At 46.0% G+C, this 26,749-nt stretch overlaps 1 protein-coding gene across 2 annotated transcripts in view; it reads left to right on the forward strand.

Annotated features, from left to right (window-relative positions):
• Positions 1 to 26,749, forward strand: part of TTLL1 (TTL family tubulin polyglutamylase complex subunit L1) — a 338,922-nt gene that overhangs the window by 166,309 nt on the left and 145,864 nt on the right. For both annotated transcript variants that reach the window (XM_085652479.1, XM_085652480.1), the window contains exon 5: positions 4,983 to 5,117. In XM_085652479.1, the coding sequence (XP_085508605.1) occupies positions 4,983 to 5,117 (135 nt within the window). The remainder of the gene's footprint in view (positions 1 to 4,982; positions 5,118 to 26,749) is intronic.

Consider the following 26,749-nt stretch of genomic DNA (forward strand, 5'->3'; position numbering starts at 1 on the left):
AGCATACCTGTCCCCAGCACTCCTTCATCGGCTGGGCTTTGCTCATCCCCCGCATGCACAAGGTGAGCACAGAATCCAGCTGACTTCTTCCACATGGTATGGGCCTGTTCCAAGTTGGCGCAGTTCTGGGGTGACATGGAAGAAGAACTTACAGAGGTACTGGTTTGGGAGGTCCCCCCCGATCCTCGACACGCACTTCTGGGGATTACAGATGGGCTGGATGGGTCCAGGAATGAAAAACTGTTTCTTACTACTGCAGTGGCCGTGGCCAAAAGGTACATAGCCACCTCCTGGATATATCCGGACCCTCCGAATGTTGGACGCTGGCAGAGAGGGGTTGACTGGTGCGCCGCGCAGGAGATAACACTGTATGTGGCCCGTGGTTGTCCCAAGAAATACTGTAGGGTGTGGGGAAAGTGGTTGGGGGGGTTGATTTAGATTTATAAGAAGTGTCTCCCTATATTATTTCGTACCCTGCCAGATTCGTACATCGGGAAAGTCTTACCATGTTGTATACATCTATGCCTTTTCTGCATTGCAATCCGTGGCTGTATTGGGTGTGAAAACAATAAAAATGTGTTTATCAAAAAAAAGACTTTCAAAAAGCATCTAATGGCTTAGTTTTTTTCCAGTATAATGCAGCCTTGAATAACTGCCCCTTTTTAATTATTTTGTCTAGGACATCTTTTTAGCAGCTGCTAACTATATAAATTACTCATTCATTCATAAATTGTTACCTTACAGGGGACTTAGTGCCAGATGTGCGACCGTGAGAATTAGCGACTCGCAAATTGCAAAAAAATAGCGATGCGCAAATTACAAGTCGCTCAATCGATTGTGCATACAAATCTGGCCCTCAATTTGCGGGTCACAGTCAAGTCACATCTCAATTACCGACCTTGCATTTAGCGAGTCGGTATACGCTTGCAGATTGCGACATGGCAGCAATTTGCGATTGTGCTCGCAATTTGCAACCGTGGCTCTAAAAGAGCCCAGTCACTTCCTGGAACAACAGAAGGACCCCAAACTAGGAAATTGTGTCCATCGTGATTCCCGCATAGCAGTAGGAGCACAATGTGGAGCCAGAAGCACACTCATCTAGGCACCTAGCTAGCCCTGCAATGGCGAGCCAGCAGAGTAAGAATGGGGTAAAGGAGCGCAAGAGGAAAATCACATTTTCCAAAAGAGAATTGAAAATTCTCACTAATAGTTGCTGTAACAACCATGAACAGCTGTTGGGGTGGGCCTCCCAGACATTTCCTCAGTCTGAAAAGCGCAAGACCTAGAGGAAAATGCAGCAACAGTTTAATGCCATGGGAGTTGCAGATAGGTCCATCAATGATTTGACGAAAAGATGGTACGATCTGCGCTCTCTTGCAAAGTAAAGGATTGCTGCCCGGCTGGAACAGTCCCAAGGGTCCGCAGCGGTCTAATGCTCCCCCACTCATCTGTGGAGCTCCAACAGGATGAAGGACAGCAGCATGAACCTCAGGAACTGTCCACACCTCTGCACCCCCCTCTGGTAAGTGCAAAATACCTATTATTCCAACATACCTGCCAGAACCCTGCAGTCCACAGAGATGACACACAGATACCCCTAGACACTCCATTTCATGCACCAAAAGTCACTGCTGTTGCATCATGGGATTTGTAATTAGGAGAACATCAGTGGAGTAACTCTCTGACATGAGCTGAATAACATGGATCAACCTCTGAAATAGGGTCTCACACGTGCATTTATTTTGTTTTACATGTACCACATAGATACATCTGTGAGAGTCCAGGACATACAGGAAGCAGGGGAAGAGCAGAGCCTTGACCTGATGGAGGCAGAGCTAGATGTCCAGGCTGAGTCGCAGCCAGGTACATCTGACATCCAGGGCAACAAATCCCAGCAGGCAACTGCACCAGCAACAACTCCTGTCACCAGGGTTCCGGCAGCTGCATTCAACATAGATCTTGCAGAGCCAGCAATGGCCAAGGCCGTATGCCCACTTCCAAGCAGGCATGGGTGATCAGGCGGAGCCAAGCGGCATCGAGCAGGAAATGCTGCAAATTGAGTGGTTGCAACAGAGACAGTTGAGGGTGATTAACAGTAAGCTGGCTCAGGGATTCACAAACCTATCCCTCTAATTGGCAGACAATTAGGCCCGGCTGGATGCAAAGTTATTTGCACTGACTGGGGTGATTGGACAAATCTGCACCGAGTTGGCGGAGGAGAGAAGCCAGCAAAGGCACAATGAAAGAAGCAAGGCAAGCAGGATGGGGGCATTTACCCGGGCGATTGGCAGCCTGGCCCATGCAACCAACCTCCACTCAAGACACACACTGGCCCTGAAGGTGAAAATGAGCCACTATAGTGGGGATGTAGCCAGAGGTCTTCAGCATATGCCCTCTGCTGTTGAGGCCATACAGACCTCCAGTCTTGTCAGAGGGGTAAAAAGAGATGCTCCTGACAGCGAAGTGTCCAGTCGCAGCATTGTCTCCACTGCGGAGACACACATGCTGCGTAGGAGCAGCAGCAGGCAGCCCACAACCCACAAAGCAACCCGAAGAGGCAGGAAGTGACGGCACATTGCATGTGTACCATGCTATTGCCCCCATGGGCCATTGTTGGCGGTGGAGTAACTGCCCTTTGTGAAACACATTTAGGTTATATTGCCCATGAAGGAAATGTTGTCCTGCAGTTCATTTCTTAATACCCTGATATAAAATGGTTTCCAAGCTTGTGAAATCTGCTACTAGTCTTGTCATTTGTGGAGGTTGTTATGTAAATGGATGCATCCTACCGTGAAAAGAATTTCTGGCTATGTGGTCCCTGCATCGTCACCCCTCTGCTGCTCTACTTTGCTTGGTTGGGTGTCGAGCAGGTGGGATTGGGTCATCATCCTATGAGTCTGAATCAGACAACTCCATGAGTAGGCCCCTACTGCAGGCAATGTTGTGAAGAATTTCACATGTGGCAACAATTTTGCACGCCGTTACAGGCTCATACTGCAAGGCCCCATCGCTTTTATGAAGGCATCGGTAGTGCGATTTCAGGATGCCGAAGGTGCATTCTATCGCACTCCTTTGGCGTCTATGTGCAGTGTTTTACCATTCCTTGTGGGTTGTTGGTATTCAGGTAGACCGTGAGGGTCCATAGCCACAGGGCATACGCACCGTCACTTGGTGAGACAAATATGAGGATGAGACAACATACAGAGAGTAATGTTTGCACTGATACATTTCACTTTGTACACCACATTGCAATATCTAGTAGGTATACTTCGTCAAAGTACCCCTTTTCCAGTCCCTGGTGAATGCAACTGTGGTGAAAGATGGCGGAGTCCTAGGTGCTCACTGGAAATTTTGCTACAATGTCCGTGATGATGTGTTGTGCATTGCAGACTACCTAAATGTTTAGTGAATGTGTGCTCTTGCGGTTACGGAATATGTATTCCAGGTGGGATGGGGGCATATGGACACATGGTCCCGTCTATGCAGCCAATTACCTGTGGAAATCTGGCTATCCTGTAAAACTGGGTTATTGTATTCTGAATTTCTATAGCATCCGTGGGCAGGTAGATATGTTTGTGTATGTGGTGGATCATGGCATCAAGGACCTTGTGAAAGAAATGCAAAAGCGCACTCTGCGACACCCCTCCAGCCACTGCAATGGCATCTTGGTAACTACCAATGGCCAATAGATGTTGGGAGCACAACACCTGGACATGGGTGGGGATCGCAATGCTGCACTGGGTTCTGCTTTCTAGATGTGGCTTCAAGATGGCTGTTAGCTCTAGAATAACATTGCTATTCAGCCTGTACTGCTTGTATATCTCTTTCTCTGTCTTGTCACACACGGTTAGCCTGACTCTGAAAATTCTCTCCTGTCTCCGCCTCCTCTGCTGAGCAGCCAAAATCTGCATCCTCCTCGATATTATGTACAGGGCTCCCATTGTGGTAAGATTTGTGATGCATTCTCGGCCTGCTCTTATAGTTTGGGCCCTGTTACCACCAGTTTTGTATTCATGGTAAATTGCATGTGCAAACGGGCCATTTTGCTTGTCCTCACAAATTGCGACTTGTTTGTACATGAAGGTTAGCGACTCACGAACTGCAACTCGCTATTTTTCAGTAAACTGTCACATCGCAAATTTCTGATTTGCGAGTCCCTGTCGTACATCGTGTATGACCCATTTTGCATGTGCAAATCGATTTGCGACCGTTCGGCATGTGCTTGCCCTCCGCCCCTCCTGACCACCCTCCATCGTTTGATTTTTTGCCCCATTGCCTTCCAATCACCCTTTGTTGTCCCTCTGCTTGCCCCAGCCCCTCTCACCCACTACAACCCACCCGCAATTAAACGTATGCTTCCCCATTCTCTTCCACCTGTCCTCTCCCCCAACAGCATCCTTTCCGCCGACCCTTCCTCCGTCCATGTTGCCTCGGGAGCTGACGGCTAAAAAATACAAAAAAAGCTCTGAGATGGCCAGTACTAATACACTTTAATTTGTTTTGTTTTTTAATCAATAGCGCTGGCCGCGTCATGGTGCTTTTTTCTATTACTTTTAGCAATGGTACAGAGCGGTCGCACTGCTGTACAGCAAGGCTGCAAAACATTGCCAAAGTCTATAGCTCTTTATAGGTCAGACTTCTTGCCTTTGTCAATGCTTGTTTTATTAGAAGGAGCAAGAGAACGAGGATTTATTTGGTGGTTAGAGGGGAGGGTAGTTGTGTAAACATGTATTACAAGGTATAAAATAGCTGTATCCTCATGGTAACTTGTAATATTGTTGTAATGAAAAGTGTTGAGTACTTTATCCAATTTATAATGAGCTAATTGTTGTGTAAAAAGAATGGTGCTTTGATGTGTTGCCCATTGTTTTTGATCGCTTTCAACGTGTTCATTGTATTTTAGGAAATGTTGATTCAAATGGTGAAATAAACGAGGTTGCAAGGGGCATTAACTTTTGAAATGTTTTATTTCTTCATTCTAGATTTGTTTCTCAGTCATCCAAAGAAGCATATGTGATTTCTCTTTATATTGATAATCCATTACTGATTGGTGGGAAGAAATTTGACCTGCGCTTGTATGTGCTTGTCTCTACCTATCGTCCACTCAGATGTTACATGTAAGACCATTTTTAGTAACGTTTTATATCCTTTTTAATCCATTCGTTTATATACAATTTTGCATCTCCTGTTGATTGATTTTGTTCTTGTATAACACGTTTATTACCTAGTACTATGGAAATTAACACAACATCGTACTCCACTCACTGGAAATAAAATGCTGCCTTACACATGTGCCTACTTTTGAATGTACTATTTTCTCTTGATAATGTGCAAATGTAATCTTTTTCACATTTGTATTTTAATTGTAAGTCTTGTGTGTTTTTGCGAATGATTCTGCTTTGCAGTATTGCGACATAGTTCAGTTTATTTATTTTTAGAACTAGTTGAACTATATCATTTTTATTTTGAAGAATATTGGTGTCGGCAAACAATCTCAGTTCTGAAAATTATCAGATGTCAGCAACTTTCTCAAATAAATGAGAATCTATTTTTCTGATGGATATTTCTACCTGCAGTTTCCTCACCTTGTGACTATCCAGACATTCGGTTGTATCTGGAAAATGTAGCTCTCCGGTCCAGTAGGGAGCGCTGACTCCATCACTGCACTAGACCGGCACCATAAAACCATAAAGAGTCCCCACAGGGGCCTTTACATCAGTTTCCATATTTTCTAAGCTGTCAACAAAATTCTGGATCCTGCTTTCTAATTTCAGTTCGCAATGAGATCGATGATTTTTGTCCAGTTTCTTAAAAGAAATTTGTTGCAGTGATGTTGCCCCCCTCCCAACCCCCCAGCCCAAAAAAGTCAGGCTTTAAAACCTGCAGGGACCGTGATGGACAGGTGTCTACCACTGACCTGCACAACATCTGTTTTTGGAGCTTGGGGTCTGACCACAGCACACAGCTATGTGACTCATGTAGGAGCAGGCACCCCAAAGGCATGGAAAGGGATGGCAAACTTTATGGCCCAAGCAAGAGATGATCGAAGGGCCCGGAGGAAATCAGCAGTCACCATAGTTGAAATTGCTAGCTAAAGAAGTGGCAACACAACTCCATGGCAGCCGGTTTCCGAGAGTAAGTCATCAAGGCACTCCTCTAAGGACTACTTGTCAAGAAGAGCTGGTGTTTGCGGTTCCTCCAAACCGACCGCCAGCCCCCAGGCACTCAATGCTTGCAGCTCTGAAGCCCAGACTTGTCAGCCTTACCTGGAGTTTATTGCTCCCGGGACAGACCCCTGTTTTTCCTTAATGATTTACATCTTTGGCACAGCAGTGATTTCCTTTGGAGTGCCTTCGGACTCCGCAGGTCCAATGGGCTTGCCCTTAGGGATGCTGCTGGCAAGATTTTCCCCAGCCCTGTTCGATCCCTTCCCGCCCTTGCCAGCTATTTCTCTGCCTCTGTCAACTTCTTCACTTATAGCAGTGGCTGGCACCATATCCAATAGTTGTCCTGATGGGGTATTCCCCTTCTCCACTGACTCAAAACCAGCCTTCACTGGCGCCATCCCAATATCACTGGTGCCAGTTTTAGCGCCAACACCAGCCTCTTTCTCCCTAATGGAGCTCCCAGGCCCCGTAAACAAATCTTGGAGGGTGGCACAGAGGTTTGCAGAAGAGACCAGCTTCTTCGTTGGGGGGGATTCTGATCCTAAAGTACCTGATGAAGGACACAGATAATGGAGATGGCCAATCTATCTCCATGGACCTCGATTTCTCAGCCTTGAAAGATGGCAGTGGTTTAGAGGCCTCCCCTGAGGGGGAGTTACAGAGGTTACATCCTACCTCCTCATGATATGGAAGACAGCAGAAGTTCTGTATTTCCTCTTGCCGTCCATGGAGGTCATAACTAACATTCTGACAGACGTCCTTCACCCTGCGTCTCGGGTAAAAAAACCCTTGTTACCTTTTAATGATGCCATCATAGAACTAGTCCTGTCCGCTTGGGAAAACCAGACTCTGCCCCTGCTGTTAGTTATTTAGTGGTCAGACGGTACAGGCCAGACCCAGGTGACCCGGCTTTCCTATAGACTTCCCTCCGTGGAGAACCTAGTAGTACAAGCATCTGTAAGTTATTTCCTGGTATGTTTCTTACTACTTCTTGGGATAGAGACTTGGAGAAAATAGAGCTCTTAGTCGAATAGTTGTGCTCTGCAGGGAGTAGGACCCTAATGTCTCTCAATGCCAAGTGCCTAGTAGGGTGTTACTCCCATGCCCTTAGGGACATGGTTCGATTGGTGATCCCAAACCTCCCAGAAGTTTTGCAAGGGCGCTTCAAAGAAGTGGTGTCGGAATGGTCAGGCCGCTGTCAGACAGGTCCCCCAATCAGGCCTAAACATGGTGGACTCTGCAGCATGTGCTTTGGGAACTTCTGTGGTTTATCAGATGGTTACAAAACTTGGGGTTCTGCAGCAATGTTCAGGTGACCCAAATAGACCTCCCTTCGACTCCTTGCAACTGTTCAGGGGCAAGGCAAATTAAAGCTTTGAATGGTTTATGGACTGCAGGGCCCCTGTTACACCCCTAGATCACAAGACCCAGCAGAGGGAATTGCAGGGAATTCTGTTGGATGTTGTGGATTCACAAGAGGCTTCTCCTTTTGTGGCAGACAGACAGGCCAGCACAACAATAACAGCAACAAAAACCTTGTACAAATGATATTATAGTCGCAGCAAGAGTAGAGGCTGATTTCACTGCCTCCTACCTCCTCCTCTTCTTCCCTGGTAGGAGAGAAGCCCTAGTTTCATTTTGTCAGAGCACATGGTGCCTGTTGGAGGATGGGTATCCTCCTATCCACAAGCCTGAAAGGCCTTAACTTTAGAGCACTGGCAGATTGTGGATAGAGAGTATGCTCTATCCTTCCAACGGGCCCCTCCGTTCATTCGCCCATTTCCCTCCTTTCTGCAGGCCACCTACACATTGGTTAGCGGAATATCTCCTGGGAACTGACACCGATTTTGCCAACCTCCTCAGCAGGGTGTGGCGACACGTCCACGAGTGGGAACTCCGCGCCTGAGTCCTCCTTCCTTACTTCCACAAGTGGGGATTCCCACATATAGACCTGTTCTTAACTGTGGACAATGGAACATGCCCAAACTTCGCCTCCAGATTCCCGCCCCGCTATACAAGAGCAATGCTCTATGGATGAACTGGTCAGGGATATTTGCCTATGCTTTTCCACCTCTTCCTCTTCTTCCATTTCTAATTCGGATCTCAGGCAAACATCTCTCACACTAAAACTTGTAGCTCCCACATGGGCCCAACAGCCCTGGCTCACAACACTACTATAAGTAGTTCCCCCACGAGAAGCAACCCCTCAACCCGGATCTTCACACTCAGAATCATGGAGAAATCAGGCAGCCAAATCCCAACAAACTCAACCTAGTAATTTGGCTCCTGAGGTCACAGAATTCGGTTATCTCAATCTCCAACCTGAATCTATAATTATTCTCAAAGAAGCTTGCAGGCGTACTACTAGAGCATGCTATGCTGCTAAATGGAAATGATTTGTCTGTTACTGTCATTATAAAAGTATCAATTCATTGGATGCTACAACACAGAACATTGTTACTTGTTGCACCTACAGCTTTTGGCCTTGCATCCGCATCCATACTCTTACATCTGGCTGCACTGGTTGCCTATTTGCAAAACAGGCAAAACCTTTTTTTGTTCAAAGTACCAGTCATCAAGGCCTTTATGGAAGTTCTTGAAAGAGTGATTTCACCCCGGGTTCCACCTGCACCGACCTGGAATCTTAACATTGTTCTTACAAGACTGATGGGTCTACCATTTGAACCACGGTATAACTGCTTCCTTTCATTTTTATCGTGGAAAGTTGATTCCTTAATTGCCCTTACTTCACTCAGACGTGCTAGTGAACTCTTGGCACTTACCTTGAAAGAGCATTTCTTCCATCTCTGCAAAGATAGGGTAGTCCTTCGCGCCAACCCAAAATTACTTCCAAAGATGGTATCTCATTTCCACCTTAATCAATTGAGTTACCTGTCTTCTTATTGCAACCTGATTCATTTGCTAAGAGGACTTACATTAGATGTTAAAAGAGCCCTTATATACAACATTGACAGGACTAAAGACTTTCAAAAAACCAAACAAGACGTTGTTGCTTTTTCGCCCCCTCATAAAGGAAAACCCATATCCAAATCAGGCATTGCCAGGTGGATAGTTAAATGCATTCAGACATGTTACGCTAAAGCCAAAAGGACTACACCTCCTATGCCACACTCTGCTCGCAAAATTGGTACATATATGGCTTTCTTAGGCAACATCACACTAGCTGATATATGCAAAGCAGCTACATGGCCTACACCACACACTTTCACTAAACATTTCACTAAACATCATTGTGTGGATGTTCTAGCACACCAAAAATCTAATGTTGGTCAGGCAGTACTACGTAGACTCTTGCAACAATTGGGTTAGCTACCTCTTTAGTGGGCACTCCAATACAGTCTATGCGAAGCATGTGTATCTACAGTCACACATGCCTTGAACGGATAAAGTTACTTACCCTGTAAGCATCTGTTCTTGGCATTAGGGCTGGAGATTCCCATGCGCCCTCTCTCCTCCCCGGAATCCTATGGCCTTTGCAGTTTATTTACTTTTTTCATATGCATGGACATCTCTTTACTTACACTTACATTACACTTCATTCAGACCGGATGAAGATTGGTTCGGAAGTACTTTGTGTGGCAGTTCGGGCAGAAACGGAAATGCGTCCATTCCATCACCAGCAGGGCATCCTCTGGTGAACCTGATGTAGATCGCAAAATGAAGGCCCAGAAGGGCGAGGCCCTTGAGGGCCGCGGTTAAAGAGTGTCAATTCGATGAGAGATAAAGTTTTCTATTTCACGTTGTGCTAGGCTGAATACGCGATTGAAAACAATACCGACGAGGGTGAGAATGAGCACAAACTGAACAGAGCACGACAACGTTCTTGACCCAGATCGCAGGCACACATGTCCGAACCCAACAGCGGAAAATCAAACAATCTAACAATGGAGTTGATTCCCATGAGCATTCTCACCAAGAGGAGGAGTCACTCTGCCTTGTGACTAGAAAGACTTCTTTGAAGAAAAACAACTTGCATATATCTGGACCCAACACTAGATGGCAGAAGTATGCAAAGCATGTGAATCGACTGCACTACACGCCAAGAGCAGATGCTTACATGATAAGTAACATAATGGTTTTTGCTGGAAACGCTATCTACTTGCAGGTTCCGCACTGACCCCGCAAATCTCCCCTTCTTGAAGACTGGTTTCCTATTATAGCGATTTTTATAAGATTCAAAATTTATATTTTGCTCTTCTTCCTTCTGATAAAACCTTGTCCTCAACTTGTTTGCCTCTAAGGCATGGAGAAAATGAATGGGAAACTGATGTCAGGACGCCATTGGCGTGCTTTATGGCACCAGTGACATCACAGTGGTGTTGATTCCAGTGCTGAGATGGAGCCAGCGCTCACCTCTAGTGCAGAGGGCTACTGATGAGTTTATTGATCTTGTCTGACGCCTGGGATATTCAGAAGGTGAGGAATCTTCAGGGAGATAGAGTATCCACGTGAAAGATCATTACCGAAGGTAAGTAACCTTTTTGCTTAAGCGAACTCCTGCCCACTGTGGAAACCCAAGCATGAGTGTCTACATTGCGTCTTTGTCAGCAGTGAGGAATTAGGGTATTCTCTTTACCTTCACCAATGCTATTATTCACTAAACTAGCTCCATCCTTTTAGCTTGCTCTTCAATATTCTACCTCTTTTCATCATATGTATGTATGCGGTATTTCTATAACACAATCCTAGGCAAAAGAGCGCTGTACAGGGTCGAGGACAAAAATCAAGTCAATGAGTGGTAGGAGAGGTAGCTGGGTGGTGGACAGTTAACCCATTGTGATGTAGTGATCTTTAAATGGGTCAGTCTTTAACTCTTTTCTAAATCGGAGTAGCGTTTGTGCAGTCCTGTTGGGTACTGGGATGTTGTTCTAGATACTGGGTGCATAGATGGAGAACTGGCTTCAATGTTAAACTCATCCAAAACAGAAGTTATTGTCTTTGGAAATGTATCCCGGGAGTGGTCTGCGGGCTGGTGGCCACATAAATTGGGATCACACCCAATCCCGTTCACTAAATCAAGGTACTTAGGTGTCATGCTCGATGATAAGCTATATTTCAAACATCATGCTAACGCAGTGGACTCCTCATCCTTTTATGTCCTAAGAATGATAAAGAAATTGCTTCCGTTTATCCCGGCTGGTGCCAGGAGAAAGCTTATTTCCACCCTGGTTATTTCCAAAGTTGACTACTGCAATAGCCTTCGAATTTTCTGGCAATCGGATATGTTCATCAGCACGAGGGTAATTACTGCAAGGTGTTTGTAATTGAAAATATGCAATAAAAATGTTTTTGCAATAGCCTTCGAATTAATGCACAGGAAATGGTCCTTAGTAAGCTGCAGTTAGTGCAGTATGCGGCCGCTAGGATACTGTCTGGTACTCCCAAATTGAAGTCCATCTCTAACGTGGTGCAACAGCTCCATTGGCTGCCCATAAGAAGCAGAACTAAATTCACTCTTAGGCCATTCACAATACAGGACTGGAATTCTTGAAGAAGTCATTTCAGGTATACACTCCCATCCGATCTCTCCGCTCTGCATGTGCTAATCTTCTTGTTGTCCCTACAACCAAGATAACCAACTGGGGCGACAGAAGTTTAGTAGTTGCCGCTGCTAAATTGTGGAACTCTCTTCCCTCGCAGGTTAAGGCTAGTCCTACTCTGCTATCCTTCAGGAAACAAATATAAACTTAGCTTTTCAAGTAATATGTTTCTTTCTTGCCTTAAGCCTTACCTTCTGCAGCACATAGCGCCGAGACACCTATGGGTATTTGCGCGCTTTATAAGTTGTTTAAATAAATAAATTAATGTTTCAAGAACTTTGTAGTCCGTATTCTATTCAGGTTCAAGACGTTTGATCATGGGTACTTCTCTTTGCAGTTGTTACTCACACTTCCTAAAGTTAGTTTTGTTAAATGTTCTATGCAGAATAAATCAGGTCATATGTAAATTTGACCCTTTGATTATGATCTGTTATGTCCCACTCCTTGCCCTATGGCTTACACTTACACTGAGAATACCAGAGTTTAATTTTGACGGCTTGGGTGGCAGGTCCTTCTGATCGAAGGGAACCAAATCCAGGAACTAACTCTCCCCCCCCCCCCCCTGACAGTCTCAGGCTAGAGGACAAATGTTTGAATTAGCAAAAACAACTGAAGACTGGTTATTTTCCTCGCTAACCGTTTAAGAGCCATTGTTGCCAATTCTCTTTCTTTTTTCTTCAGTGCCTAAGACTCCCACATATGTACGTTAAGCTCTTTATAAATCCATTTAAAAACGCTATTTAAATATAAAAACACATATGCACACAATGTATCTCCTTTTGCCAACCTCAGTTAAGAATGGTCAATTATATACAGCATTTGCAATGCACCGTCTCCTGACATCCATTAGTAGCAGTCAATTTAAATATTGTGTACAAAATATCTTGTACCACTTACAATCCTCACTGCTCAACCCTCCCTCTGTGCCCCCTTATATCCTCCTACTCAGATAATATATGTTAACAAGATATGCCAGCCTGATTCTTGTTAAATATGAAGCCGCCCCCCGTTTTACTGACCAAGCTACGCCTCTGGGCATAGTGATTATGCTCAAGGACTCGCTGTGCGTTTCAGTGCTGTCATCGTGCGATTTGGCCAACCGAATAAGTCAGCGTGTGTGTTTTCATGGAGATTAGCAATTTTTAAAGTCTGCATTTCGATGTAAATGTGGGACTTGCAAAGGTTATCAACTTAACCTAGGAAAAGCGAAAATAACTGAATACAAGCATTAATTTGTTTTAACGAAGCTGGGGGAAAAAGTGAAAGCAACAGAATCCAAGCATTGATTTGTGTTAACGAAGGGAACTCTTGTGAAGTCCTTTGTATTTTACATGGAGTCAGCTTATCAAACTATATATCGCTATCTTCTTAACTGTATTCCGCATTGGAAAAAGCGGAGTCGGGTGCAGTAACACTGAAATTAAAAGTTAAAATCATAAGTATTGATTAACTCTTTGTTTCTGTGTGGATACTCTGGAAAAAAATCGAGCGCCAGTGGTTGATTTTGTTTTTGAGGTATAGAAAGGACAATCATACAAATAGGGTGCCAAAATGCATAATGTAACATCTCCAATGTTTTTTTTTAACGTTGCCAAGAGAGCCAAATATAAAGTGGCAAACATGGAAGAAGTTGTTTGAAAGATATGCCAGAGTGTGTGGGTCCTCATTGACTTTGGAGAGAAGGACTGTAGGAGAGTAGGATCTGCACTTATGTTGCCCCCCCTTTTTTTCTGATGTATACACTGGTTTCTGGCTATAGTGTGGCTGGGTCCCTGCTAATCAGAGCCCCAGTCTCTCTGTTATCTCTAAACGACTTGGTGTGCATATTAGATGCACTAGTGATTGGATACTGTGGTACCTTATGAGCCCCTAGTATATGGTGCCTTAGGTACCTAGGGCATAGGCACTTCACAGGCCTACCAGGGGCTGAAGCATGTATTATGCCACCCCTGGGAAGCAGACTAAATCTGACACCACAGTCCTGCTACTGCAGCTTGGGTGAGGTAGTGTTAGCACTCCTCACTGAGGTATAGGTTTCTATATCTCACCATACACACACATATAAACCTATCAGTCATCCCTAAGGCAGGCCCTATAAATCCTGAGGGCAGGGTGCTTGGTTTGCAATGTGAGGGGGTGCCTCTGCTTGAGCAGGGTCCCTCTGCAGCTGGCAGAGTCTATTCTCTGCGGCTGTTTGTGGATGCGGTTAAACCATATACTCTTAAGTGCATTATAAATGCTAACTTTGGAATGACTGCATCAAAACATGTCGTGTTTGGTGTCAAACAACTTGGAATCATACCCCCCACATCAGTCCATGGTGTGAGGGCATGATCCCACCCTTCTAGAGGGGACGACATGTGCCTACTGTGGTAACACGGTAGAAACCTGAAAGAGCCCTGGCATCACTAAATGGATGCCACCAGCACAGACACTGGGCTGCCCTCCTGTTGATGACTGAAACTCACAGTGGAGGAGGCCCAACAATAGGCATCCTGTCATAGGGAGGTGTCACCACCTTCCAGACAGCATTTAGTGTATTGGGGCTGGGTGGGTGCACTCCTAGAGTGCTTTGAAGTCCTGCACTGGGGGAGCAATAGGTATAGGCTCCTCTGTGCATATGCCAGCTCAAACCGGTTCAGGGGCTACCTGCCCCTGCTCTGGCGTGAAACTGGACAAAGGGAAGTGGGTGTAACCATCCCTACCCTGACCCTCCTAGAGGAGTGGTCATAAAGCTTGTCCCTCCCCTTCTTCAATATAAGATAGGAAACCTTGCCATTGCAAAACAGATAACCCTGGATGACGCTTTACATGAAGAATCCTGGTCCTTCGACGTTCCACTACCTTTGGAAGACGGAAGAATGTCCCTTGGAGTCAAGGAGTGACTCCCCTGCTTGGCAGGCACCAAAACTTGAATCAACGGTCGCAATCTTTCCCGCTCCCGCCGGAGTCCGAAGTCCCTGAAGCCCCGGAAGTGGATTTCCTGACTTCTCGAAGGCCATTGTGAGTCCCCAGCATATCTGAGGCGAGTGGACCCCACGAGTGACGAGAAACTGCAATACCTGGGAACCGTGCACTATTATCGAGTGCAACCCCTTCACGAAGTTCTACGAACTTGTGCTCTGGACCATTTGTGGCCCAAGCCTCAAGCAGGTTGTGCAGCGAAAATCAGAGGCCTACCCCGTCCCGTCCTGTGAAGCATTTCCTCACGAGGCATCTTCGCGATCCCTTGCCCGTTGGCTTGTGGGTCCCCCGAAGACTTTCTGAACGAACCAAAGGGCTCCCCTGGTTGCTCCAGGCCTGCCCTCACTTACCCTCGCTGGGTAAGTCCCTCAGACCTTGCTGGTCTGCCCATTGACTAAATTCACTTTCCACGAGACTTGCTGTTGCCAAGGGTTGTTGGCCTCAATCCGGTTGCCGACACCGCAGTCAGCTGCCGACGTCGTGGGACACTCCGAATCCAGCTGCTGGTCATCGTCGATCTCTCCTGGACCTCGTGAGTGAAGAGTCAAAACACCCTTGATCACCTGAAATCACCCACATCCGTGGGCATCCATCTTCCTGGCCCTGGGTCACTGGCAAGTGACTGTGAACACTGTCCCTTCAATTTTCAGGTCTTCTACATCTTGAATTTAGTCTTGGAATCCACCGGACACTTCTTCAGTCTTCGCAAGCAGCAAATCTTCTTTGGTCTCCATAGAAAACAGTGACGCAACCCGACACCAAAAGACACCTATGCACCCGGCTTCCCTGGGTGAGGTAACTCGTGCACTCTGGTGCCCTAGTGCAGAGGTCTTCAAACTTTTGGATGCCGAGACCCCCCTGTCAACATTTTGAGGCGTAAGGACCCCCTCCTGACAAAAATGTCTAAACCTGTTGACTAAATTGCGTGGGATGAAAATGTAAATGAGGTTATGTCATGCCGCGTATTTTGGGATAGCATTGCTTCATTATTTTGATATTTGTTACACACAGTAACGCTGAGGAAAGATTTCACCCAATCAGTACCCATTTATAATCAAAATACAGCAATTATCATCAGAAAGATTTCAAGTCATCCTTTGTGAAGGGCCTTCCACTCTGCAGCAATACGTGCTGCCACATTAGAAGCTCACCTGGCCCTGACCGGAAGAAGCAGGGGTCCCTTAAAACCCTGGCGGTTTTGTGTAGAGTTAAGCCGTTTACCCATGCAGCTTTCCTCTCACCCCCTCCCTTCCATCCCTCTCTTCTCTCCTAACCCCGGATCCCTCTCTCACTTTGCAGGTCATTTTCTTTCACCCCTTTTTACAACTTCTGAACTCTCCCCATTCAACCTCTCACTTCACCTTTAATCACCTCTTGCCATTCTGTCCTTTCACTGCCCTCATCTCTAACAGTCTCTCACATTTATCTCATGGCCTCTCTGGCCCGGTCACCTCCCGTGCCCCTCAGCACTTCTCATTCACCTCGTCTCTTCATTCAAATTTTTGTCTATTTGTATCTTACACCTCTCCAGTCCCCCCATTCCTCTTTCACATCTCCCCTTTGTTCTAACAGAAGCCCTCACCTTTGGATCACACTCACTTCTTGCGTGTCCACACTTCTCTTCGGCAATTCACATTTCTCCTCATCCCTGACCTCTTCAATCAAATTCTCTCACTCCCTTGCTGTCCTCTCTCATTTTGGGTGCGGATGCAAGTTCAGAATGGGATGAATGAATGTATGATTACTGATGGGCTTGTTTGAGTGAGTTGCATATTGAGTAGTGAGGGGGACAGGTGAGTGAAGTGTCACATGAGTGCAGGATGAGTAGTGTACTCGTGTGACTGCAGGTTGAGGTATAGTGTGAGCAGGACAAGTGCATTTTGAGTGCAGAGTGATCACTGTGAGTGCAAGGTGAGCGGGTGAATGGTGCAAGTGCATGGTGATCAGTGTGATTGCATTGTGATCACTGTGAGTGCAAGGTGAGCGTGACAAAAAAGGGCGAGAATGAGGAATGAGTTGTCTGAATGCAGGGTGCATTCCCAGACCCATGAAGTAACTCAGCATGTTATTGACGGGGCGTAGACTTTAAGATCTAAGTTAAACTATTGCGGCATTAATCGGGGATCGAGGGTGAAGGAAATGAATAATGTGCTGATCCTGCAACAAACTTCCAGTCCTATGGTTAGGGTTACCAGCAGATTATTTTGATGGCCCAGTCGGTACAAAAAAAAGCAGTCACCTAAAGCGGTATTTTCAGCGCTTATCTGTGCATACTTCCCAGGGCCGGCTTTAGTGCTGGTGGTGCCCTGTGCGACAATGTTTGTTGGTGCCTCCCCAATGACCACCCCCACCACGGATTCTCTCACTAGCACCCTTTAACAGTGACCAAGTCTCCATAACCCCACACTCTCAGATGCATTGAATTAGTTATATAGTGCCACTCATACCAGTGTAGGGTGTCCGAGCATTTTGCATCACACACACATTACACAGAGACAATCAATCATAAGTGTGTAAATCAGTGTATAGGAAATGTTACATAAGCCAAAGGACTAAAAGTATAGGAGTCACATGTCATCCATACTGGTAGGCAGTATAGTTCAAGAGTGCTTGGTGTGGAGAAGCACAAACTCAGAGTCGAAAAAGAAACAGCATAGTTGGGAGTTTCCTTTAATAATAAGAATTGATTTCTAGCCAAATTAACCCTTTTTGCAACATTAATCAATGGTCTAATAAGGTATTCTTTGTAGTGTGCATGCTGTTCTAGGATGAAAGTTAATAGCTCACTATTCTATATTAGTACTTTAAGTTATAAATTGCAAGTAACAAAAGGATGTCTCTTTTGAAAGCAGTAACCTGCTGATCTCTTCACATCATACGCACTTTGTAATCTACTTGGTACACGTTCTTTGCAGCAGGCATATTAACCCTCTGCACTAACTTCACCTAAGTCAAAACCTCAACTAAACAAAATGCTGATCTCGCTCCAGGAAGATAATTAATCACAGGAGTTATCTTGACATTTATGTGAGGCCTGGTAATTGTGGGCGGAAAGAAACGCTGCAGCAGGTGCTTCAAAAGCACAATAAACTTTCACACACGGCGCCCCCAGGAAGCCAACTTTGTATTCCTTTCCATGAAATGCATTCTCACACTACGGCAGTGAATGTAAAATCCAAATGTAAGGAATAGGCACAGTGGGGACCCAGGGGGTACTGGAACCAGCAAAAAAACCTAAGCCTCTGTAACCAGTTTACAAAGGCATGTTAAAATGCAAATGGTCTTTAAAGACCTGTGAAAAAACACGGGGTGCCGGAGATAGGAATCCAGACACTGCCCAGCTGAGCCCCCAGCAGCTCAAGTTTCACTGCAGCAGCCTGGGCTGAGACACAGGACGGGGGGAAGTGTGGGGGGGGGGGGCTGAAGCCCTTGGGCCTGGGCAGAAGTGTGACTGGGAAGGCGCGACCCCCTTTGCATCACTCCACGGCCCCCCTGGGGGTCGCGCCCCACAGTTTGAAGACCCCTGCCCTAGTGTGTGTTGGCCCTCGAATTACTTACCTTGTAAGTGGCTTGCTTGTAGACTTCCTCGAAGTACCCTAAAACTTTAAAAATCAAACCGCGACTTGCTCCATTGTAAACAATAGGGAACCTGCGGCTGTGTTCTCACACTGCATGCGTCTCCCGTGGGTCTGTTACTTACCTGCTTTTACTGCATTAGTGAAGCCCCAGCGATTCTACAGGCACTAGGCCTTGTCATTCTGCAAGTCGACTTTCCTAAACCTCTTTTTTAGTATATGGTCTGGTACGCCCCTAGGGCCCCAGCCATATTTGTGCTTAACTTATTGTGAAACGTTGATATTTGAATGTGTTCCTGGCTTCTAATCTCATAAAGAGATTAGTAGAGTGTGTCTAGAAATAAATACATATATATTTGATATATATACCTGTGTGGTGTCCTTTCATTTGGTAATTCAAGAGATTATAAGGTAAAACAAGCTGCTTTACATTCCTCAGAGACTTAGCCTGAAGGCTGCTCTCCACAGCTACCACTAGGATAGCTTTCTTTAAAAGGTTGTCTTAAACCTATCTACCATAAGAGTCGAATTGGACTGGTGCAAGGTGACCATTATAACTAGTGACCAGCATATGCCAGGCCAACTTCTCACATTGGTGGGCAGCGTGTGGGATTCCAGCTTGCCATTGTTTTACCAGAAAATCTCTATTTGAATTACTAACTGAAAACCACTAAAGGTACTCACGGTACATATAAAAGTCAAGCTTAGTATCAATAAGTTCTACTGAACTTAGAGTTGTTTGTGGAGGGATAGCACACCCTTGCTACAGCTCAAGGTAGGATCAGTAGGCCACAAACTAGTGTAGGTAGTGCAACACTGCATAACACTAGAATGTCCTCAAGGGATGGAGCCAGTGGGTCCACCCAACCTCAGTACAAGGACATGACCTTCTTTGACTTGAAGGCCATGTGTGTTGCAAGACACCTGGGGTTAGGACAGAGTCCCTCCACACAACACCTGATAAATCTATTAGTAGCAGATGATCTTAGACTAGCTATAGGAGCTAGTGGATCTGGATCAGGAGGTGGGTCAGCCATAGTCTCTGGGTCTGATGATGAAAATCAAGATAACCTGGAGTCTGTGATTGAAGGGCCAGACCCACAAGGGTCTGCAAAGGACAGAGGAATTCTCCCTAAGAGAGCTGACAGAGTAGAAGAGAGGGTTAGGTCCCCTTCAAGGGAATCTGACCACTCAAACCACTCTGGCAGAGATTCTGTCCATCAGAGGAACTCATACTTTCATAGAGAGACGTCCTCTGAAAGAAGGTACAAGATGCTCAGTATGAGGAAGCTAGGCTTGCCCTCAGAACCAAGCAATTGGCATTAGATAGAGAAGCCTTTGAGCTCCAGAGAGCTTCTAAAAAGGAGGGGTTAGACCCCCCTGGTGGCAGCAACAGTGTCCCTAGAGGCAGAGATTGCATTCCAGACCATAGGAACCTGTCCAAGGTTGCTCCTCCCTACCAGAGTGGGGATGATATCCACAAATGGATAACTGCTATGGAGAAGGCCTGTAAAGTTCAACAGGTCCCCCAGAAACAGTGGGCAGCAATCTCGTGGCTCTACTTTTCAGATAAAGGTAGAGACAAGCTCCTCACTGTTAAAGAAGAGGATGCTGATGATTATGATGTCTTGAAAAGTGCATTGATAGATGGGTTTGGCTTAACCACTGAACAGTACAGGTTGAAGTTCAGAGACACCCAAAACGCACAGAATCAGGACTGGACAGACTTTGTAGATTGTGCAACCAAGGCTCTGGAGGGTTGGCTGGTTGGTAGTAGAGTTACTGATTTTAAGGGATTGTATAATCTTATGATGAGAGAACAGATCCTTAATAATTGCCAAAACCAGTTGTTGCATCAGTACCTGGTGGACTCTGATCTGACCTCTCCCCAAGAATTGGGAAAGAAGGCAGACAAATGGGTCAGAACCAGGGTGAGGCAGAAAACCCAGAACCAAGGGGGTGACACTAAGAAGCAGGATCCTAAAGGCTCAGATAAAGGTGGGGATAAGGCAAAAGACCAGAAGTCTTCACAAGGGCCCCTAAAATCTGCATCTGGTGGGGATTCACAGTCTACAAAGGGTGTGAGAAACGGACTAAGCCACGCCCTATTTACAACACTAAGTTAGCACAACCGAGATCATAGTTAACAAGCAAGCTTGTCGCTTCTGCTGCGCTGCACACGACACTGTTGTTATGTGTTATTCATTTTGTAAAATGCTGACTCGACTTTGCCTTACAGGATAACAAACGGTTGTTATACATTCTTAACCGTGAAATGTGCCCTCGGTCTGTACATCATGCAAAGAACGCGTCTGGGTCACTAGAAGGTACAGAGTGTTGTGTTTAGATTGATCGTAGACACTTGTTAGACATATCATGCATACAGCTGCCAATGTTTGAAGGACAAGCGTCTTTAATATTGCAGAACAGTTTGGTTTTACATTCATTCGAACAAGAAGAGCTGATGCATGCTGTGAGAGCTGATCCTTTGATGTCTTTCTACTAAGCTGATCTATACGGTATGGGATCCCCCCTGTTAGCCTAAGAGACCTTCTAATAGTCTAATAATAACAATGTATTAAATTATAGTGAACGGAGTGTGGCCGTATACCACTGTCATTAATAGTATGATTGCTCCTTTCATTCTATATGGTATTATAATAATGCTCATGATTCTGATCTGTATTGTTAGCCTGCTAGTGTTAGCCAAAGTACTGCATCTTAGGACGCGAGGTTTATAAAATAAACTCTTTAAACTTTACCGTGTCTGTATTATTAAGTTGTGGACTAATAAATAAGTACGAACAGGTATTTCGGATTCCCACCACTCCTGAGAAATATCTAAGTCGCTTGTTCTGGTTTGTCTATACATTGGGACCACCTAGCTAGATCTAGGTTAACGAATGAGATACTAAGCTAGTCGGATAAGGGGTTCTGGGTTCTGAGGGGAGTTTTCTGGTACACCACAATTCTCTGAGGTCCTGGTCTCCTGCGCATAGTTCTGTGCAAAAGCAGAATCCCTGCAACATGGCGCACCTAATGTTTGGTCTTAACGTCTGAGACGCTTTAGTAGTGCTGATTTTAGTCCACAACAACCCTCGCTCTCGTTTCCGGAAAACTTGAGTGACGCTTTAACCTACCTAGGTTTAGACTAAAGGTTCTATTAAGCTTGAAAATTAAAAAGGTTATAATTTTTGAGCCCAAGTGCTACTGAGTAAATCGTTGTTATTCTTTAAGGAGTCCTTATGGCGGTTAATATTCCCGCTCATAGTAGGGTTCCTCTGCGCACTCATCTGAGGGCGTATGGGGCACCTGATGACGGGATGTCCGTAGTTTTTGTGGTCAGTGCTGATACCACCTACCCGTATGACTTGTTTTACTCATGGGTGACCTTTGCGGAGGTGGATACAGACGATAATTTGTTCCACGAATATACAGCCTCGGCTGTACCTGCGGCTTATGCCCCATATCGGACTCTGGAAATTCCTATTACTGCCTGTCAGCATACAATTTGGTTTAATGGCGCCCTCCCCCATGAGGTCGTACCGGCGAGAATGGGCCCGTTATCAATTGCGGAAGCTACATGGCCGGTACTGGCCGGATATACTCCACACCCACGCTACATGACGATAGGCGTGGGTGATTTACGAACACTACACACTGCCCTGATTACGGTCCATAGGGCTTTAGTGCAGTATGTGTCACGCACAGTTCAGGTGGGAACACCTGCGGTTGCTGGACACGCGGCGGATCACCATCACGCGGTGGTGATAAGCCCTGTTATGGTTAACGCGGTTGTCGGCAAGCGCCCCCTCAGTAAGGATGAATTTCCTTACTGGCTTGCAGAAAAATTTGATCAATTAGAAGCCGTGTTTCCAAACACTACACCTGTGGATAAACACAGGATACTCACCATTACTTTGCCCAAAGACCTGGTCCCTGAGCTTGTTGATTGTGACAATTGGGGCAAGATCTTTGCGGCGACCTATTCGAAGTGCTACGGCACTCCGTCTATGGCTGTACTACCCTCCGTCATCAAGAAAGTTCAAGAAAGTCATGGTGCGGAGGCAGCTATTGAGTTGGGAATTAGGCTTGTCGACAGTTTCGATGTGGTTTGTTCCATGGTAATGGGCAACCTCAAAGGAGATGCCATGCAGTTCCAAGTTGGCAATATGCTGGAGCTTCTGGCTGATGAAGACAAGCCTCGGCAATTCGCAAAAATTATTGCGAAAGCCTACAGGATGGTTGGACGTAGTGCCTTAGGTGTAAAACCCACCATCAAAATTCCAGATGTAGTGCAACAAACTAAGGTGAGTTCGTCTACAAAAGACGAAAAGCCCAACTTTCCTAAACAAAGTTGGCGAGCCAAAAAACAAGAGAAGCAGCAACAGAAACAGATTTCTCATCCTGCCTCACCAGTTCAGTCGTATAGTGAATGCACTTATGATTTGCGCGATCGTACTCGTATTAAGTCACCTGATAGGTTTCAGGTTTCTGAACAATGCTCTCCTCTTTCTTCACAGGAAACATCGACTTCGCACTCTGGTGGTGGAGATCGAGGAAGAGGACGGGGCACTCAAGGTCGAGACCAGCCCCGCCAGACTGACGGTAAAGGCAAGCAAGAAGACGCTGCCAGACCGCGTCCACCGTTTCAGAAAAAGAAAGTTGCTGCTATCTCAGCGACATATGCCTCAGATGGTCAGGACATAGCTTCGGAACCTGACATGGGCACTAACGCTGCTAGACAGCGCGGCGGAAGTTACAGTAGTGCGGGAAGCATTGCGTCCATTTCTGGAGGCGACAGCAACTGACATATATGTGACAGTTGATACTGCTGATACTCGCGTAGCCCCCCCAGAAAGATTATTTGAAATAGTCCTTAATATTGAGGGTGACATACAACGCAAAATTAAAGGTTTTTTTTGGGATAATCTTACCACCACATATGATATTCTTTTGGCGGAGAAAGATTGGCCTCCGGCTTTCATTTTGGACGCCCCTAGGGGCGAGGAAGTTATACTTCCTTCCTTTGCTCACGCAGTGCCCACGGAGGAGTCTACTAGGTTGGCCGGGGAGTGGGCACAGGTGCTTGCGCCTGCGTTATATCGTAATCAGGTTGGCTGGGATAAATGTTCTCCCAATCACGAGATTCCATTGCGATCCGATCCCCAGCCTCAACCCCAATATCCCATGCGTCGCGAGGCTAGACCTCACGTCGCGTCAATCCTTGAACAATTGGAATATCAAGGAGTAATTGAAATATGTGTGTCAACCATGAATAATCCTTTATTCACTGTAACGAAGCCTGACGGATCGTACCGCCTAGTTTTGGATTACCGGCATTTAAACTCACATTACCGGACGTGTGCGGTACAAAATACTCATAGTTCGGCTCTCGTAGATAGTCTTGTGAGAAAACGTTTCAAAACTACACTTGACCTATCCAATGGCTTTTATTGCCATAATCTGGCCCCTCTTAGTTATGAGTGGACAGCATTCACCCCGGGTGGCAAACAAAAATTGTTTAAGAGGCTCCCGATGGGCTACAAAAACAGCCCTGGAGTTTTTGCCGCTCGCGTGGTCTCTCTCTTAGAGGTGGTAGACCCGGAAGCATACTCGTATGTCGACGACATCTATCTGACAGACGACGAGTTGCTTCCACACCTTGCTCGTGTGGATAACATAGTGACTATGTTTGCAGACTTCGGTTACAAGTTTAACTTTAAGAAGTCGCACATTGCTGAGTTTACAGTGTTGTTCTTGGGATACGAACTCAATAATGAAGGTCGAGGCTTGGCACCGCAGTTCCTTGAGAAATGCGCAAACCTTCGTATCCCTACGACATTGAAAAAACTACAATCCTTGCTGGGTTTTCTGAATTTCGGTCGATCCTACATTCCTGATTATGCCCAGCGTATCAAGACACTTTATGCCTTGATACAACCAACTTATACCAGATCTTGCTGGCTGCCAGAGCACACGTTGGCATTATATACTTTGCAAACTGATCTTCTTACAGCTAAATATCTAAAAACTCGTGACAACCACACCAACCTGGTCATTAGAATTGTTCCAGGCGCGGAAGGTTTCACGTACTTAACGTTCAATGAGGGTGACACAGTCCCCATTGCTTACAAATCTCATCTGTAGACTTCGGCTGAGCTGCGATTTTCCACTGTTGAAAAAGTCTTGACAGCAGTTCAGATGGCGATCCTGAAAGAACGAGCGCTATCACAAGGAAAGCGCATGCTGGTGGTAACACCGTTTCCTGCTCTTGAAGCAGTCACCAAATTCGAAGGCTTTGGATCCAAGGTGGATACAATGGGCGACCTCCTTAGCTTCGCCCGACGTCGAATACATCTTTGACGCGGCGTTGCAGACTCAGGAGAGTTTGGAATATGAATTCGTTCATCCAGCTCCACAGTCATTGCGCCCTATCAAGGAATACCATTGTGTCATATACACTGACGGGTCCGCGCAACCCGCAACTGGATCAAGGCACGCTTATTCAGCGGCTTGCGCAATTGTAGTCGGTACTTTCGTGAATGGAGAGTTCAAATCTGATGCAGTGCATACGCAGTCATTGGGTGATTGTACCGCGCAACTGGCGGAGCTTCGTGCTCTGGTGCTTGCACTTGAGTTTGCTGATCACAGAGTCACTACTCTTATAGTGAGTGACTCTTACTATTGTGTTCAATCTTACAATGACAATATACTTTTTTGGATTATGAATGGTTTTCGTGACTCCAAAGGTTGCTCAGTCAAGCATAAAACAATTTGGGCTCGAGTGTCAGAACTCAAAGGGAGTTTGCCACTTGTGGATGTAATTCACACTCTTGGTCACCAACGAGTTGGTGTCCATGCTGTCGGTAACAGTTTGGCTGACGAGGCAGCTAAAACAGCAGTGGCAACATATTTAGTAGCAGCAGTTACAAGATCAAAATCAAAGATAGATGCAGACATCTTAGCAGCTATTGCGGCATCAGAGACAGGGACAAACTTCCCTAGAGGTTTCCCTTCTCGATACCATTATCACTTAAGTCCTGATAAAGTCCCTTTAGTGAGGATTAACGGCGTTGGTGATAGATTGATTCCCAACGCGGACTGCAGACCAAATCTGATAACAGCTGCCCACGAAGGTGTTGCGTCTGCGCACGCTGGAGTGTCAGCGACTGTCTCTCTTTTGCAGCAACGTTACTGGTGGTACGGTTTGTATAAACAAGCGCGGGCTTATGTACTCAATTGTGACATTTGCCAGCAGATCAAACCTTCTTCTGTTGCGCGTCCACCTCCGACGCAGCTGCATATATCTAATCAACCACTAGCGTGTGTTTATTTAGATCACTGCGGTCCTTTTACCTCTGATACTGCGTACAAGTACATCTTGGTTGCAGTAGACTCGTGCACACGTTTTCTGTGGGTGTGGCCACAAAGGAGTGCTGATGCCAGGACTGTCATCAAAGCATTGCGTGTCTTTATAGGGAGTTTTGCGTGTGGTACCCTTCACTCTGATCAGGGCCCGGCGTTCGCCTCTAAGGCTTACAAAGAGGCAATGAGAAGTTTGGGGGTCCAAGTCAAATTTTCGTCTCCATAGCGGCCTGAGGGCAATAGTGTTGTGGAGCGGATGAACCGTGACCTAAAGCAATCATTGACAGCCAAGGTGTTAGGTACAGGCCGGAACTGGCTTGCCCACTTGTATGACGTCCAACGTGCACTTAATAATCTCCCTAGAAGGTCTCTGGGTGGGAGGACCCCTTACATGATGCTCTTTGGAGTGAGAATGTTTGTTCCAGACCTTGATGGTCTAGACATGGCAGCAGCTGCCGCGCCTTTTGACCTCGATGACCACTGTGCTGTATTACAGAATCTACAAGAAGCAAGAGACACTCTAGCAAAGGAACACGTGCCCTCTACATCTGAAGAAGCGCTCCTGATTCCGGTGGTCGGCTGGCTGCCTCGAGTTGGTGATCTGGTCCGTGAGAAGGTGGTGAACAAGAAGGAGTTTGGCCCCTCTTATCGTGCACCAGTCCCGGTGCTTGGTGTATTGGGTACACGTACAGTTGTTTTACCACCACTTCCTGGTCTCAAAGTAAAAAGGTACATTTCAATTGAAAATGTCAAGCTACACAGGGTGGCCGATTCTCCATAGTATGACACCTTCAGTTTCCTGCCCTTCGATGCTGAGAAACTCTGTTGTGGTGCCACCCTCTAGCATCGTGCCGGAGGTTTCCGTTGAGATGATCACAGTTAATGATCCGCCACCTACTGCTGGTGGTTTGCCCGCTGATCCGGAGTATGCTTATCCTACAGAAGTCGCTTTGCCCCTTTTAAATACAACAACACTTACCCAGTCACATTCTTCCTTTGAAACTGAATCATTGACTTCCACTGTCCCTTCCAAAATCTCTATATTTTTTGCCTGGTTCAAGAGACATTTTTTGGTTGCACCTTGGACTTACATCTGGATGGTGCTGATTTGTAT

Source organism: Triturus cristatus, chromosome 4_1, assembly GCF_964204655.1.
Source record: "Triturus cristatus chromosome 4_1, aTriCri1.1, whole genome shotgun sequence".
Classification (NCBI taxonomy): Eukaryota; Metazoa; Chordata; class Amphibia; order Caudata; family Salamandridae; genus Triturus; species Triturus cristatus.